This window comes from Acyrthosiphon pisum, chromosome X (assembly GCF_005508785.2).
Source record: "Acyrthosiphon pisum isolate AL4f chromosome X, pea_aphid_22Mar2018_4r6ur, whole genome shotgun sequence".
In the NCBI taxonomy this organism is placed as follows: Eukaryota; Metazoa; Arthropoda; class Insecta; order Hemiptera; family Aphididae; genus Acyrthosiphon; species Acyrthosiphon pisum.
Window position 1 is genome coordinate 59,198,044 of NC_042493.1, and position 16,212 is coordinate 59,214,255.

The 16,212-nt window shown below is 33.1% G+C and overlaps 1 protein-coding gene across 2 annotated transcripts; it reads right to left on the reverse strand.

Moving 5' to 3' along the window:
- Positions 1 to 1,131: 1,131 nt before the first annotated feature.
- Positions 1,132 to 14,648, reverse strand: LOC100169049 (serine/threonine-protein kinase pakG-like). Of its 2 annotated transcripts, none has more exons than XM_029487701.1 (5): positions 14,404 to 14,648; positions 10,990 to 11,440; positions 8,040 to 8,830; positions 5,279 to 5,711; positions 1,132 to 4,061 (listed from the first exon to the last, which is right to left on the reverse strand). In XM_029487701.1, exons 1-5 carry the CDS (start codon positions 14,501 to 14,503, stop codon positions 3,779 to 3,781), a joined length of 2,058 nt encoding a protein of 685 aa, XP_029343561.1. In that variant the 5' UTR covers positions 14,504 to 14,648; the 3' UTR covers positions 1,132 to 3,778. The 2 variants fall into 2 exon arrangements, with proteins under 2 accessions (XP_029343561.1, XP_016663003.2); XM_016807514.2 differs by having other exon boundaries at positions 5,252 to 5,711.
- Between the last annotated feature and the right edge of the window lie 1,564 nt (positions 14,649 to 16,212).

The following is a 16,212-nucleotide window of genomic DNA, read 5'->3' on the forward strand; positions in this document are numbered from 1 at the left end:
CGTAGATATATCTTGTATGTCACCTTTATTATATTACAAGTGTTCGAATTTCAATGCAAAGTACATTATATCTTTTCGGTGATCTAGGAAAATGCATTCAAATTATAATTGGTTTCATGCAAGATATAGTATAACAGATACTTCAAAGATGACAATTTTATTTTGCAGTTTATATTATCTTTATGTAAGTTTATTAATTTTTAGTGCATATATTAATTATGCAAACAAGTATTTTGTATAAATTAGGAAATTAAAAATATTATAACATGAAATGATTTCAAAATAGTGTAGTAGGTATTTCTCATCCGCGCAAATTAATGTCGATCGTTCTATATTATGATATGAATGCGAATAACGATAATGTCTTTCAATAAAAAACAACTAATTATAATCAGTTGAGATACATATGCATTGCGATTCGCGATCGCATTTATTCTAGTATACTTTTTATTTATTGTGCGTGCCTATATTATAAGTTTCGTATTTAGTTTTTGTATTATTTTTAGTATAGTTGAAATAAAGACGTGTTAAACATGTCAAAAGTTAAACCATCAGTTTCGTTGCGTAGTTGTGAGTCTATAAAAAATGTTGGTAATTTTTTTAAGGGCATTATTATGTCGAAAGATTATTTTAGATAATTTTTTCATATAGTTTTTAGAGCAAATCCGGACCCAATAAAATTATTCATTACTATATCATATTATTATAATAATAAAGGTACCTACTATATTATTATATAATCGACCGCCACTGAAAACGATAAAAATATATTATGATGCGATAAATACGTGCACTCAAACTACAGAATGGTATGCGAGTACAGCCCGGTACAGGTAGATACAGCGTTTTTGTTCTTCTTATACCGTGGTACACAATCTTTCAGCAAAAGTGGTGACAGTGGCAATGGCAAGACTGCCCGTGGCACAATAATATTGGCGATCGTGCGCAACGGTGTGTGCAGTGTGCATAATATTGTGTATAATGCGTGTGACGATGGTAGTATTGTGTAGTCGAGTGCAGAATATTACTCAAAATACCGTTTATATTATAATATATTAATATATTATACCTATAATATGATGATGATAATAGGTTAAAACATAAAATGAAATACAATAAAAATACAATTAATATAATATAAGAAAACACTCATCATTTATTGTGAATAATTTTTAAAATATTGTACAATCGTATTAAATAATATTGTAACATGAACTGCAGTCGGAAACAGGTATGACAATATAATTACTATTATAATAATAGCAAAATAATAAAATATGAGTTTTGGAGTAAAAATTACAACATAGGTATAGGTGTATAATATTATATACTTATATATTGATTTATATTTACATACAAATATAAATTAACAGAAATTATAAATATGAAGGTTTACATAATGATGTATATAATAATAGGAGTTACAATATTGCAGATTGTTGACGACCGGTATACATTTCAGTACTAGTATTATGCGACATTGCGACAACGTAGGTAGTCAACGTTTAAAAGTGAGTGTCTTCATTGTAAGTACATGAGCGGTAGGAAAAAAATACCAGTTGCTCAGACGATGATTAATAAGTAAAATATTTAGTATATTATATACAAATTATAAAAATAATAGTTTAAAATCCGACAGAGAGCATGAAAAGTGGCTAATTTACAATCGACAAAAACCTGCATTATATAGGGATGTTTATAAAAAGAAAAAAGAGCCATGTCGGATGGCTGCATTGTGAAATAACATAAAAATGCGATAACTATTTAATTAAAAATTCTCTCTCAAACTTCGACTATTTCCTTCCATTATATTTTATTCTTAAAAATCGTAAAGTATATTATTATTATTATTATATAAAAAAATGAGAGCGAATATATTGTGGATTCGAAAACGATACGATCGAAATTTTATAAGCACGGGCAGCTATAATAGTATTTTATATACACGTTACTCAATAATATAACCACGTGCAAAAAAATGGTAATTTCATTATATTATTATTATATTATTAGTAATAATTTATTACAAATCAAAAAAAAAAATATATCACACAATACACTATCGCCTGTTCCGATTTCCTGGTCGATTTTATTTATTATCAAAATCTGTCGAGATTGTATATACCTTTAAATGATGCAAAACAAAAAAAACACAATCAACACGTCTACACGGAACTTGGCGTTAGTTATATTCTTTAGGAGGACGCCACTCACCCTCACGTAGTGTTTACCACATCGTCTTACAAACTCATAACATGGTGAATTGTACATTCTGGGTGTTCCGTTGAAATCGGTAATATTAGAGTGAATCGACCAATCATCGAAGTAAGAATATTTTATAATAAGTCAGTTCATAATTGTGGATTATTGTGAACAATTCGCCATATTTGCCATTCGTAATACCAAGCATGCGATTGTAGTGTCCTCGCAATGATTGTCGTGTGGATAATAATATATAAGTGGCTTAATAATATGTAATGGAGAAATTACATATTGTATATTAATAAATAACGTGTTGGACGTGAACAATGAACATAAATAAAATATAGTCGACGTAAATGAGCCACATGTTTCTGTCGTAAAACGTTATTAGAAATTAAATCAAAATTAAAATCAGTTACCTTTAATAATATAATAAAATAAAATAATAAAAACGAGACACAATAATGGGTGGGTGCAGGAAGGGGCGTAAAAATATAGGGATGATTACGCTGACCGACAGATCCGTATATAGTAAATGCATAACGATCCCGCAGGATGAGGATCAAAATATCGGGATTTTTCTACCAACACCCTCCTCGTCTGTTTAAAAATAAAATGAAATATCTAAACCTAGGTACCCTAAAACTGGGGAATTACTCGGGACATAATACATATATTATGGTTAACTTGGGAATCTAGTAATGTTGAAGAGATTTCTAATCAAGTCTTCGTTATATCATTGTATCAATTAATTTGGTCAGCGATCATACTTAATAATAACAATTAAAAACAAGGCGTGGTATAAATTGAAATAATTAATTTGTTATCGTCTACGTAATATTTTCAAAAGTTTAAAAATATATAAGTGAATTAGGTAGATCGGGTGCTGAGTGCACCCTATAGTATCAAATGATGAAGGATATTTACCTATATATTGTATTATTCAAAAGGTGTGAATTTTTTAAATTAAATTCAACAATGTTGTTATCTGCACTATAATATTATTATATTAAGAAAATAGAGGTTTGTGGAAACGATCGAATTCAAAACATAAACTCGACGAAATAGGGTCGTGAAGCGTATAAAATTTACAGCTCAGTCTCAAATTCAACCCTCCAATGTCTACGCACGTGATAAACAAAACCTTTAAAGATTTAAAATTTAAAAACGATTAAACATGTCCCGAGTACCCGGTTTACAGTATAGTCGATAATTAATAATAGTTATAATAGTAACCTAACCCGTTCGGTCGTCCTATTACCTATGTAATCTATTACAATAATATGCGAATAAGAAGAGAAAAACATTGTCATCAGTCTTATCCAAAGAACACGCAATTAACAATAATAATAATAACATAGGCACCTATCTACCAATGCTTAATAATATTTTATAATAATATAAATACTAAAATACCGAAATTACGTCATAATAATAATATTATCGTCGTCGTCGTCTTTTTCGATACGATAATATACTAACATTAATATTATTACTGCGAGGCAATAAAAATATAATAATAGGTACCTCCTCCTGCGTGGTTGCTTTGGACCACAACCATAGTCGAGTGAGTGCCTTAACGACGGACCACCCTCACCGGTGTCACGTGGTCGGGCACCGGTATGGTGGTGAACACGTAAGTGGTATCTCCGATCGAGTCATTGTACGATGCACCAGCGTTGGCGTGGCCGCGGTACTTGTGGTCGGGGTTGGGTGGCGGCAGCAGTGGAGCGGTGCTGGCGCTGCGGTTGACCGCGGCGGCCGCGGCGTCCGGGTGGGACGAGGACGGCTGCGTGCGAGGCCTGCGCCTGGTCAGTCCGCCGTTGCATGCGCAAGGTCGGCCCTGGTTGCTGCACACACTACATTTGTCGCGAGTCGCACACGACGCAATAATGATATGCGGACAAACAAAACAAGACACGCAGCGAATTAAAATCCATTTGTTATACATTGATAAAATAATATTGTATTATAGTTGTAGCCAGTGGCGTATCCAAGTAATAAATTATTTTCAGATAAAATTCGTCTAAAATTAATTTTAACCCCCCCGAAAAAGTCTGGATACGCCACTATTTGTAGCTGGTATAATATATAATATATCATACTAATAACGTAGCGAGTGCCAACATGAAATATAGAAAAATATTAATAATAATTAAAATGGCCATATAGCAGTATATTTGATGAATTATAGGCCGGTGAGACAAATGTGTCGAGGGTAGCTTATTGTAAATTATAGTAATTAATGGTTGGGCAACAGAAATTATTATAGAATAACTCGGTGAGGGCATAGCCAGGTTGGGATATTTCGAGTGTTGAAAGTGCTGCACACATAATACTATAAATTATGAAAAAAAATGTATTTAAGTTTCGAAAACAAAGGTGACTTCTGTTTTGCGCTCCAAATTACCATATAAAATGGACTGCACATCCCACATACCCCATTATAAATTTCTGCAAGTGCTAACGTTGCACTTATCTTAAATGTAGATTACATACGTCCTTCTTTCACCCTTTATAGCTATTAATGGGTACGGATGGACTTGGTCAAAAAATTACTATTTTATAAGCATAATACGTTTTATGATATATATAATAATCTATGTTTATATACGCGGGGCTTCTCACTAGAGACTGGAACCTTTTGAATTTATAAGTATCAGTTCCCGGTACTGGTTCTCCAAAAATAAATTAACTGTTCGGGTTTTTTCGATAAATAAAAAATAAAGGTTTCGGTTCCAAATAATTTCGTTACCAGTTCCAGATAATTTATGCACCGAAAAGTATAATAATTTTAAATAGGTACCTATCCGGAATGCGGGCTTAATTAATAGTATGAGAAATATTAGAAAACTTATATGATCATACATAGTTTATAATATACAAAACAGTAATACTATTAAATTATGATAAATAAAATAATTTTATTTTTGAACCTAAAAGAACCTATTTAATATAAAATTCCTTTTTATTAAAATAAAGGTTTCGGTTCCGGTTCCGGTTCTAGAACTGGTTCTTTTAGGTTCGGTTCCAGACCCTAATTTCTCACCCTTTGTAGTTTCTGAATATGTCATACTTGCGGATGATGGCTCTTATGACGATCATCGTCAATAGGGACAGTCCGATTATGCACATTACGACGAGGGTGCAGATTAAACCGATCATAGTCGAGCCGCCGTCGTTGTTATCGGCTTGGTTATCGGCTTGGTTATTGGCTTGGTTATTATAGATGTTGCTGTTGTTGTTTACTCCCCGAGTCGCTAAGATAGGATTAGTAGTAATATTCTTCTTCGGGCTCGGGGGTGGCAAAAAATCCGGAACGCCACTGTGACGAGGTGACCACGACTCCGAGAAGGACCCAGAGGATCGGGAGGACACGGTGTCCTGCTGGGTGGTCATTGCTGGTGACTTGGCGGTGGCAACAGCGGCTGCGACCTCGGCCGCGATGTCGTCGTCGAAGTCTGTGATGTTCTCCTGGTCGTCAATGGTCTGCTTTAAGACTGGCACGACTGCACACGCGAAATCAACAAAACAATAATACTTTATTATTATATACTCAAATACACGTACAACAGATGGACGACGACGACGTGACAACATAAACGAAAATCATTTATTAAATTATATTGTGCATTGCGCAGTGGCGTGGCGAACTCGAATAATTCTTCACGGGCCCATCGAAAACCCGATAAAGGTATGGAGTTTACTGTCATATTTTTAACTAGCTCCAGTTGTCGCAGTTATAATACTAAATTATGTAACCATATTGGCCAACCACCACCCCTTGAAAACTCAGAGGCTATCGATTACCCTCTCATCCACGCCACTGCGCATGCATGTATATGTTGTATTTGGTCGCGCTTAGGTACATAATATATATATAATATTATATACGATGATAAAACCACGGTAGCGGGATATAAGGTCACATGTGTACATCCACGGACGAGAGCAGTACATGTTATCTATATTGATTATTATACTTTTTTAATTAAACAGTTGTTATCACCTATATAAAATATAATACATGTGATAACAACTGGTATTATCAGTCGGTCTACAGTTCTACACGTTCATTTTCGAACGCAACCAGTCAAACTTTCTGTACTATTTCGTTCTTATCATTATGTTATTAAAATTTAGAAATCAACGAGATGAATTTTCAGAGATATAAAAATATATTAATTATTTGATTTCTTTTTTTTTACACGTAGTTACTCGTCGACAACGCCGGGTCAGTTGAGTTGGAAATTATTGTTTTTTTTTTTTTAACATTCAAATATTTTCAGTGCACAAATGTTATCAAAAATCATTGCATAAAATGCATAACTTTTTATAACGGGCGACGCTTGACTCGTTACGCTCTGCGAAAACTCCGACAAAAAATAGTTACCAGCTATACTTAGTAGGTACTACTCTGCAGTACGTGGACACCTGCACACTGATGCAGTGTCTGCGACCTTATATATACTATTTCCTAAGACCGCGGTCGTGGTATATAATATATTATATTATATGCACAAACTGTTATAGTCATCGTTTCGTCGGCAATCACTTTTAATAATAAAAAAATAAACGATGTATGTGTACCGGAGACTTAAAACTCTGCCCCGTTTTAAGTTTGGTAAAGACATCGGTTAGGTGTGTGCTCTGATGAGATATAATATGTATTGTGAGTGTATATTTTGTTTTTTGTTTTTTTTTTAACAACTAATGGATTACAACGGATAAGCAAAATCGTTTACGTTTAGCTGCTTTCGATAATTTTTGATTTAAAAGGAAACTCTAGTTAAGGAACTAATTAGGTACTGTTATACCATAAAATAACGAAATGATTTTAATTCACTCAAAAAAATTTGGCTACAGGCATCGTGTTAAATAAATTTACAACTCATAAAATGTATTACTGTATTAGTTATACTCGTCTATTCTATAGGTTGAGTTGAAAAAGTCATGACAATTTTTAATTATTAGGTATTGCAAAATTTGCTGTCGTTAATTCAACACTCAGATAGGAAACCATATTATGTGTATGTGTAAGTGAATGTGTGTGTATATTACTATATTATATACCTAATATTTATACATATACAGTAGAAATCGTTTATAATGACAAAGGTTACAGTGATATGCTGGGTCTAATGATATAGAATTAAAGGTGCAAAACTTTAATTTGTAATAAAAATCAATCTTCATTTTTAATAATGTACATAATCGAGCAATCATTTTGTGTTTTTAATAATAATGTATAAAATTTACCGTTTTCTAAAAATTCTTTTTTTTTAATTTGATTATTATGACAATCGGTTAGTTATAGGTAGGTATGACTTATGTTTCGTTGTCCTTTAACGTAATTATAAACGGTTTCTGCTTTATATACAACTATTATACAGACTACATTATATACTCTGAATAAATATATCTTTATAAGTACAATACATTTATAATAAAAAAATACAAGACATTTGTTGGTTGAGACCATTTTTTTTTTTTTTATTCACATTTGAAAAAATAATCAATGAAGTTGAGCTTACAATTGGTTTATTAAGAGAGTATTTACTAAAAAAAAATATAAGACATAATATAAAAAAAAGTAAAAATCAAAAACTGTAAATAATAAATTGTTTTTCATAAAATGTATTGATTTGTAGGTATATAAAAAATTAATTAAATTATTGTAAGTAGTATAATATTATTATTAATCAAACACATTATATTATTGTTATATATTATGTACAGCACGTCAGAGCAACAACAAACATAAAGTGCTATTAAATTATATATATTATACACTTATAGACAATCACGCTAGTTAGGCAGCGTGTTATTTTACATACCCCTTTGACCGTCGTGACGTTTGATCACTACGTGTTCCACATTGGCGACGGTTTTGTCACGGGTAATCTCCTGGTTGACTGGTACGGCCACGGATAATTTTGGTGGCATCGCCACGGGGACGGCGGAAGTGGTGGCATCAATCAATGAGGCATCCTCAAATATGGTATCCGATTTCAAGGGAGATGGGGCTCTTGGTTCACCCAAAGGGGTGGAGAAGTATCCAAGCCACAAGTCTGCAGCTGCTGCGTTAAGTTTCTTAGCATTGGATGGTTGTACGTTGTTGACCGAAGTTTTGGTATTGGATGGTTGTACGTTGTTGACCGAAGTTTTGGTATTGGATGATTGTACGTTTTTGACCGAAGTTTTGGTACTGGTTGATTGTACATTGTTAACCGAAGTTTTAGTATTGGATAATTCTACATTGTTGACCGAAGTTTTGATGCTGGATAATTCGACATTGGGGACCGACGTTTTGGTGGATAATTCTACATTGTTGACCGATGATTTGACAGCGGGGGTCCAAGGCACCCCCACTGTAGAATTTTGCACCCCCGGAGGGGGTGCAAAGGCGTTTTTCAAGGCAGCGACTAAAACGGCTTGGGCAGATTTCACGGACCCCTCTGCTGGGCCTGATTGGTTTCCGTTGCATCTCTCTGTTTGGCAGCAGTGGAATGCATGGATACCAACGTCAGCGGCAGAGGGTGCAGCTCCATTAGTAGGAATCTGCATGATGGGGAATTCGGAGGATTCGGCTTCCATCGATTTCAAGATATCCTCGCAGGATTGTTTTCTGTATAAATATTCGCCGGAAACGAGCGCAGTCGGGAACGCACGAGCGGAAACGCGCCACAAACAGACAAACAAAAACACATGCCAATCAGTATTATGCACACGATCATTTTTATAAAAGTAATAGTATATTATACACGACGATATATAATTTGTCATTGTTGCAGATTACGCAAGATGGACATCACAATATTTCATCTATCTAATTATTGGTGGTAGGATATATTAAATGGTACAAGTATAATAAGTATATAATAGCATGCGTACGAGGTGAGAATAAGATAGCAGAAGTAATGCATAGTAATTAGTAAGTAATTGAAAGGTTTTAATTATAATAAAAAAATAAAAAATAAGATTATAATATAGCGATAGTTGAAAAGTAAAATATAAATTAATATTATTTAGTTTTTTATTTTACAATTTGAAGGGGGAAATATGGATAACAATTTCACCAATATCCCAGTATTGAGAAAAAAAATTTTACGAAAAGTTTTTACTAATTATTAATTGATATATTAAGTCCTAAATCTTTCAAAATAATTATTGTTTTAAACGGTTTTAACAAATTAATTTACCTATTGTTGTATTAGAATATAGTTGAAAATCTTTCTTTAGGAACTATTGAACTTTTAAAAATCTGTTTACTGTTATATTTTACTAAAGTGTGTGAACATTCTGAACACGCGTGGTGTTGGTTATGAATGGTGTATGATATAAAGAAGATTTAAGAACGAAAACTTGAAAATTGAACTTTTGAAAAACAAATGTGTGCTGTTAAATGCACTAAAGTGCTGTCTAAATGAAAAAAAATTATGAAATCGCTATTGCTGCCTATTTGTATAATAATTGTATAAGTCACCGTCTATGCAACAGAAGGATTCATTTAACGGAAAACTCCTGTTCTACCCAGGATTCGGAAGAAATGCGATATATATATATATAAATTACACGCCGACGAGCACACTATAATATGTCAACAATATATGTGTTCTTGTTGTATAATACAATAATAGAAATTTCGACGTGTTAGTATAATAATATATCATGCAACGAAACTAAGGCACAACGACACAACGTAGGTGCAAAGCTGTAGTGTATAATGATGTGCACTGTGCAGTAGTCATTGCAGATTATAATATGGCTATCGCATAAATACATATCAAACAATATAATATTATATAATACAACTATGATAAATACATAACTTAAAAGCAGCTGTGGAAGAAAAGAAAAGAAAATCCCAAAAGAATACCTATAAAAATATACAATAAACGACCACGACTAAATAATATGATGTAGTACCTATAATACTACAACAACTGCATAATACATAACAACGAACGAACAGCATTATTGATGCATGTGAAGAATCATAATATTAATTATAAGCTAGGTGTAAACTACTATTATAATAATATCAACTGTATAATATAATAATTATTACAATATAATATAATAAATTATAGAGCGAAATGAGAATATTTCAAAAAGAAAACAACGGTCGGCGGTGCAGGTACACGTCACCCGTACTGAATGAACACACTATAAAATGTATACGCAGCGACTGTGTAAAATCGCGAGACGCGTATTATATAGGTGTATAATATTATTACGTATCCGTCACCGACCGATTCGCCACAAAAAATAAATTTTCCTGTCATAACAACACCGCCGCCTGACTACCTCGTCTATACCACGAAATATTATAAGCGTGTGTAGATACCGTGCGACTCGAATTTAGATATAATGACAAATGTGATATAGGTCGTGGTATATTGATATTATTATGAAATGCAATGTGTGAACATGCGATCGCGTACAAGGAAGCAGCCGTGGAAGGTCCAGTCCGTTTTCTATAAGTGAGTGTGTGGGGGGGGGGGGGGGGGGGTGAAAGTTCCAGTATGGTTTATGGCACCCCATAACCGTCCATTTACGTGTGTAATAAAATACGTTTACATTAGACGATGAGAAGAATAAAAATACATAAAACTCAGGAGGAAATCGAAACGATTAAGAAAAATCAGTTTGTTGTGGGGGGATCGAAATAACGCCCTGCCATAGTTGCCCACTTCTGGAACCACCACGGCTTATGGAAAACGTGTATAATATACATATTGTGTAGGTACCTATATATTATTATAAATTATACTATAAACTCACGTGAAGTGCAAATGGTCCAAACATCCATATGATCCCCTGATGGCTGCTGCATGTTCGGTGGTGGCAACAGCCGGGGCGTCGACTAATTCAGAGATGATTGGAGAAACAGATGAGCCATTAGCGGTTTTGTTTGATTCGGTCACGGTCGGGGTCAATATTTCTTCTTCGATTCTAGGAATGATTGGTTGAATTTCAGAATAACAGCCAAGCCGGGTGGAGCAAGTTCCATCCCCCCCGGCGGCCGCCAAACACTCGGGCAGGTTGCAATAGCAGCTGATCATGGGCGCCTGGGTTGGTACGGGTGCTGCCGGTTTCACGGTTGCAATATTTTCTACTGGTTTAACGGTTGCAATATTATCTACTGGTTTAACGGTTGCAATATTATCAGAAGACTTCTCAGTTGTAATTGCCGAATCAAGATCCGACTCCACGAATTTGTTGGTGGAGTATTCTGCGCACAAAACATTTTCAATGTTAATTGTTAATAATATATAAGTATTGTAGGCACATAACCATTGTATTTGAGTGATCAAAAACTAATATTATTGTATTGTTCTATATAACCCCGTTATTGATCAAAATTAACAGAAAATTTTAAGTTATAGCGAAATATTACATAGGTATTATGTAGTGAAATACATATACATTATATAGCAATAGTCATTCATACAAATACCTATGTGTGTATACCGTTACGTTGAAAAGTACAGAATATTCAATATATAATATATAATAGATATGCGATATTTACTTTGTATATTTTAAAGATTTTGAGGATTGTGCTACCTACGTTCAGGTATATATTATATTTTATGACCATTATCCCCACGTATATATAGATAATTGTCGAGAATAAAACAAATAATTCAGATTTCATTTAAAGTTTCAGATAAAAAAAAAAATAGATGAACAACAACATTCGGAATTCAATTTGTATAAAGTGCTTATTTCTATTTAAGGTCAAGTGTTTACTGTTTTGAATGCTACAAATCCCGAACCGAAAATTATATGGTTTTATTAAAGTGACAACAACGAGTAAACAACGGCTGATAAAGAACTGAAGGGGTGGAAAAATTATATATTTAGGTAGGTGTACTGGTGTACAATATGGAAAACTGGTGGAAAATGTAATTACTTAATACTAGTCAAAGGCCGCCCCCCCCCCCCGTCGATGTCAAAGTGGAATGTTAATTCACAGAAATAGTAATAATAAAAATAATAACGATGATAAATATTAATAATATTATGTATTTTATGAGGAGAGCGGTCGCGGCACACGCGACCTACAGACTATAAACGTGCGGCAACAACCTGTTGCGCCGAGTCGTTGTTTTTGTTTACAAGGAGTAAGTATTATTATTATTTATCATCATCATCATTATTATTATTATTCCTACTACTAGTTACTACTACTACTACAACTACTACTACTACTACTACTACTACTAGTGTTGTTGTTTGCGCACATGGTCACCGCCGCCGACTCGAGTTGGCACGAAGCGTGTGAAAGAGGAAGGCGCGCGCGGGATAAATGGTCGTCTGCCGGCCCAGTCGTGCGTGCGCACACATTTGTTATTGTATATTAGAGTATTCAATGTATTTGGTTATATTATTATTATTATTATGTGGGAAACGGAAATACAACTGTTGCTTCTAAAATTAGAACAACAATAACAGCGTACAATTAAAGGCAAAAATATAATATTATGATACGAAGCGCGTAGGTATATTATATAGGTACCGAGTATAATATGATAATGAATGTTTAGACCGTTAAGAGACAAGTATGGGGCAGCATTTTGTCAGACTGTATTATAAGATATTATATAATACAATTTGACCTCGACCCTGCGCGTTACAACGAAATAATAATATTATTGTTGTTATTGCATTTGTGTTCGAAAATATACGAATAGGTATTAAAAAATAAACTACCACAGCGATCTTTTTTACGAATTTCTGGAAACTGCAGTATTGGTAAGGTTATATTATATTAAAGGTACCTCGCATAATATGCGATTTGAAAATATACTATAAAATTATGTTTCAATTAGAAATACTAATACGAGACGTTATATTTATAGGGGGTTTACAGGAGTTTGACTCCAATGACTAACCACCTCCCCCAAAAATACATAGATTTAACCGAATAATATGTTTACAGTTTTAAAATATTATAGGTACACCAGTAGCTAGTAGCTTAATACAAATCAAAAATCAATACATTTTTTCTGCTTGCATTGGTATAAATAAAATATTAGTCATTAACTTAGGTAAATGTATATTATATTATATTCTGCACCTAGTATTGTTTATTGTACCTAACCTACCCTACCTATAGGAAATATTTATGATGATAGCGAATACAATAATATTCAAAACATTGATAGAAATTTGTATAAAATATGATTAGGTATACGAGTTTGTTTGATTTGAACTAAATCAAATAACACAAATTTCCGAAAGTTAAAAAAACATTTAATTCACGTATAAATCTATAGACGACAGTACATTTTGAACAAAACCATAACATTTGATAGTATAATCTGCTGGATTCATAGGTAGGTATAGTATATACTATGATTATGCGATAGGTATGTAGGTTTAATGTTCCGGAATAAAATTACGATACTACAATAATAATACATATAGGTTATCAAATTCAAAATGTCAGCGAAATTTGTTGAAGTAAATTTTCAATATGCATTGTAACATGCTGAAAATCGGCAGAAATGTAAATACTAATTTGATTGAATAGAAATCACATTTTGTGGGGAATAAATGGACCAACAAAAATAAATTTAAAAAAAAAAACAAATAATAATCATAAATATAATCATAATATAAATCACAAAATAGAAATAACTGAGAATAATATACTAATCATAATATGTCATACGTATATTTTAAAAACCATTATAAAAATCAATAACAATAACAATTATAAAATACAAATTCGTCCATTTAATATTATATTAATTTACCAAGTGCAAAATATAAAACATAATTATACGTTATTAATGATACCGATTGAATTGATTAAATTGACTGAGAAATTCTTATAAAGTACAAAAAAGTTAGAAAATTAATATATTATTATACAGACGAACAAAACCATTTCCTAATAAAATATTGTGCATAATATATACCTGCTTAAATATAAAGTAACTAAATACAATCCCACCATTATATATGATCGAATGGTAGAAATATTCAAAATCACTATAATATTATTTCCTTATGAATTTAAATTATACGATTTTACAATTGCTGTAAGAATGAATTATGAAAACTCATGTTAATATATTGATATAATAATTAGTGATGTGAATTTATGAATATTTTCTACCGTCCGACACAAACATATTGTAAAAAAAAATTATTATTATCGTAAAAAAATCAAAAATATATTACCCAATGGAGCGTGTGTGCTGGTGTACTTGGGCACAGTGATGACGGCGCCGGAGGTAAGGGCAGCGACGAGTATCGCCGTTACGATGTCTCGGAAAATCATCTTGAGGGATGAATGAACGAAAGAACCGAAAATTAGTCGCTAAACAGCGAAACTGAACGGAAAGAGGAACGCAATAGACAAAAGTTCGTGAGAGGACGTCTACCTGGAAAGGAAACGATGCGAGAGTGAGTGCCGAATGAGCTCGGACGGGCCCTTAAATAGGCCAGCTCGACCACCGGTTCGGCGGCGCTCGCGCGCACCCAGCGCCACAGCGGCGGCGGCGACAGCAAATCGCGTGCCGCCGCCCATCGACGCCACGGCCCTGGAGGATGCGCCGCCGCGGCGGTAACACCGGTGCAGAGGGCGGGTGGGTGTGGTGTACGGCGACGAAACAGAACGCGTAACCGCCGCACTCGGCCGTTTCCCCGACCCGCCACTCAGTCCCACCCAGAAAACTCCCACCTACACTGCGCCGCCCGAACACAACTCGCGGCGGCGACCGATTAGCTCCGCGCGCCGCGTCGCAGCGAGTACGGAGATGATGGGGCACGTTTTTTTTTCCGAAACCATATTATCGTCTTCCCGTCTTTTCGATTCACCGTCATCGCCGCCGATTCAGTCGTAATAATATTAAAAAACAATTTCTTGGATTCCGATTCTAGTAGTGCAGGGCAACGAGTCGTTACGACTTAATAATTTATAATAATTTATAAGTGCGAACTCCACTGCAATAATATCGTTTTAACAGTAATATTTAGAAGTCATAATGAAGTTAACAAAATATAATAAATGTAATTCACATGCGAGTAAAAGGTTTGGAAAAAATATTGACATGACTCGGTTACAAAAAACTTCTTTATTAATAATTTTGCGTATAAATATTAGGTACATCATAAAGAGTAGGTATCTATTGTGCCTATATCTAAATAGGTAAAGCGTACCTATATACATATAATTCATTATTTTACCAAGAAACATAACAGAAATTATGGTAGGTATCTATATTACATTATTTTTATTTAAAACCGTATACCCTGTACCCACACCACATAAAAATATTTCCTAATTATGGTAAAAATAATTTCATGAAAATAATATAGTTGTCGAAATATTTTAAAAAGTTGCGGAAATAATTAGAAAATATTTAAGTTATATTCTTTGGCCAAGAAGTTCATATTATTTTTGAAAATATTTTATAAAAAACATTTACAGAATATTTTAATCATATGTTTTCAAAAAACATTTACGGAAACTTTATAAAAATATTAAGCCAACAATCATATATCACAATCTTTATGCAATCATATAGTACAATATTTTGTTATCGTGAGAAGAAAATATTAATAAAATATTATTAGTTAAATATTCATTACTCAAGCACTTTAAAGCATTCACAAAATATTATCATCTCCCAAATGTTGTGTGGGCAGTAAATAGTAGGTAATAGGTATATTAATATGGGTATAGTAAAGCCAAAAATGTCAAAAACGTTTTTAATTTTAATTCGATGGATTAAGTTATTTAAGTTAAAGTTAATAAAAAAATAATAAAAAGTTTTATTCAACAATCAATTAAAATAGTTAAATTCTTAAGTTAATTATAGAAAATTAACTAACTATAGTTAAGATAGAAAGTTAAAAAAATATGTTTTAACTATGTAGGTAGGTACCTAGTTAATTACAAACTATTTAATTCTGCAACATGTTGTTTTTTTCCACCGTTTCTATAATTTTTGGATTTTTGACTCGAAGTTCGTCAATACTTACAAA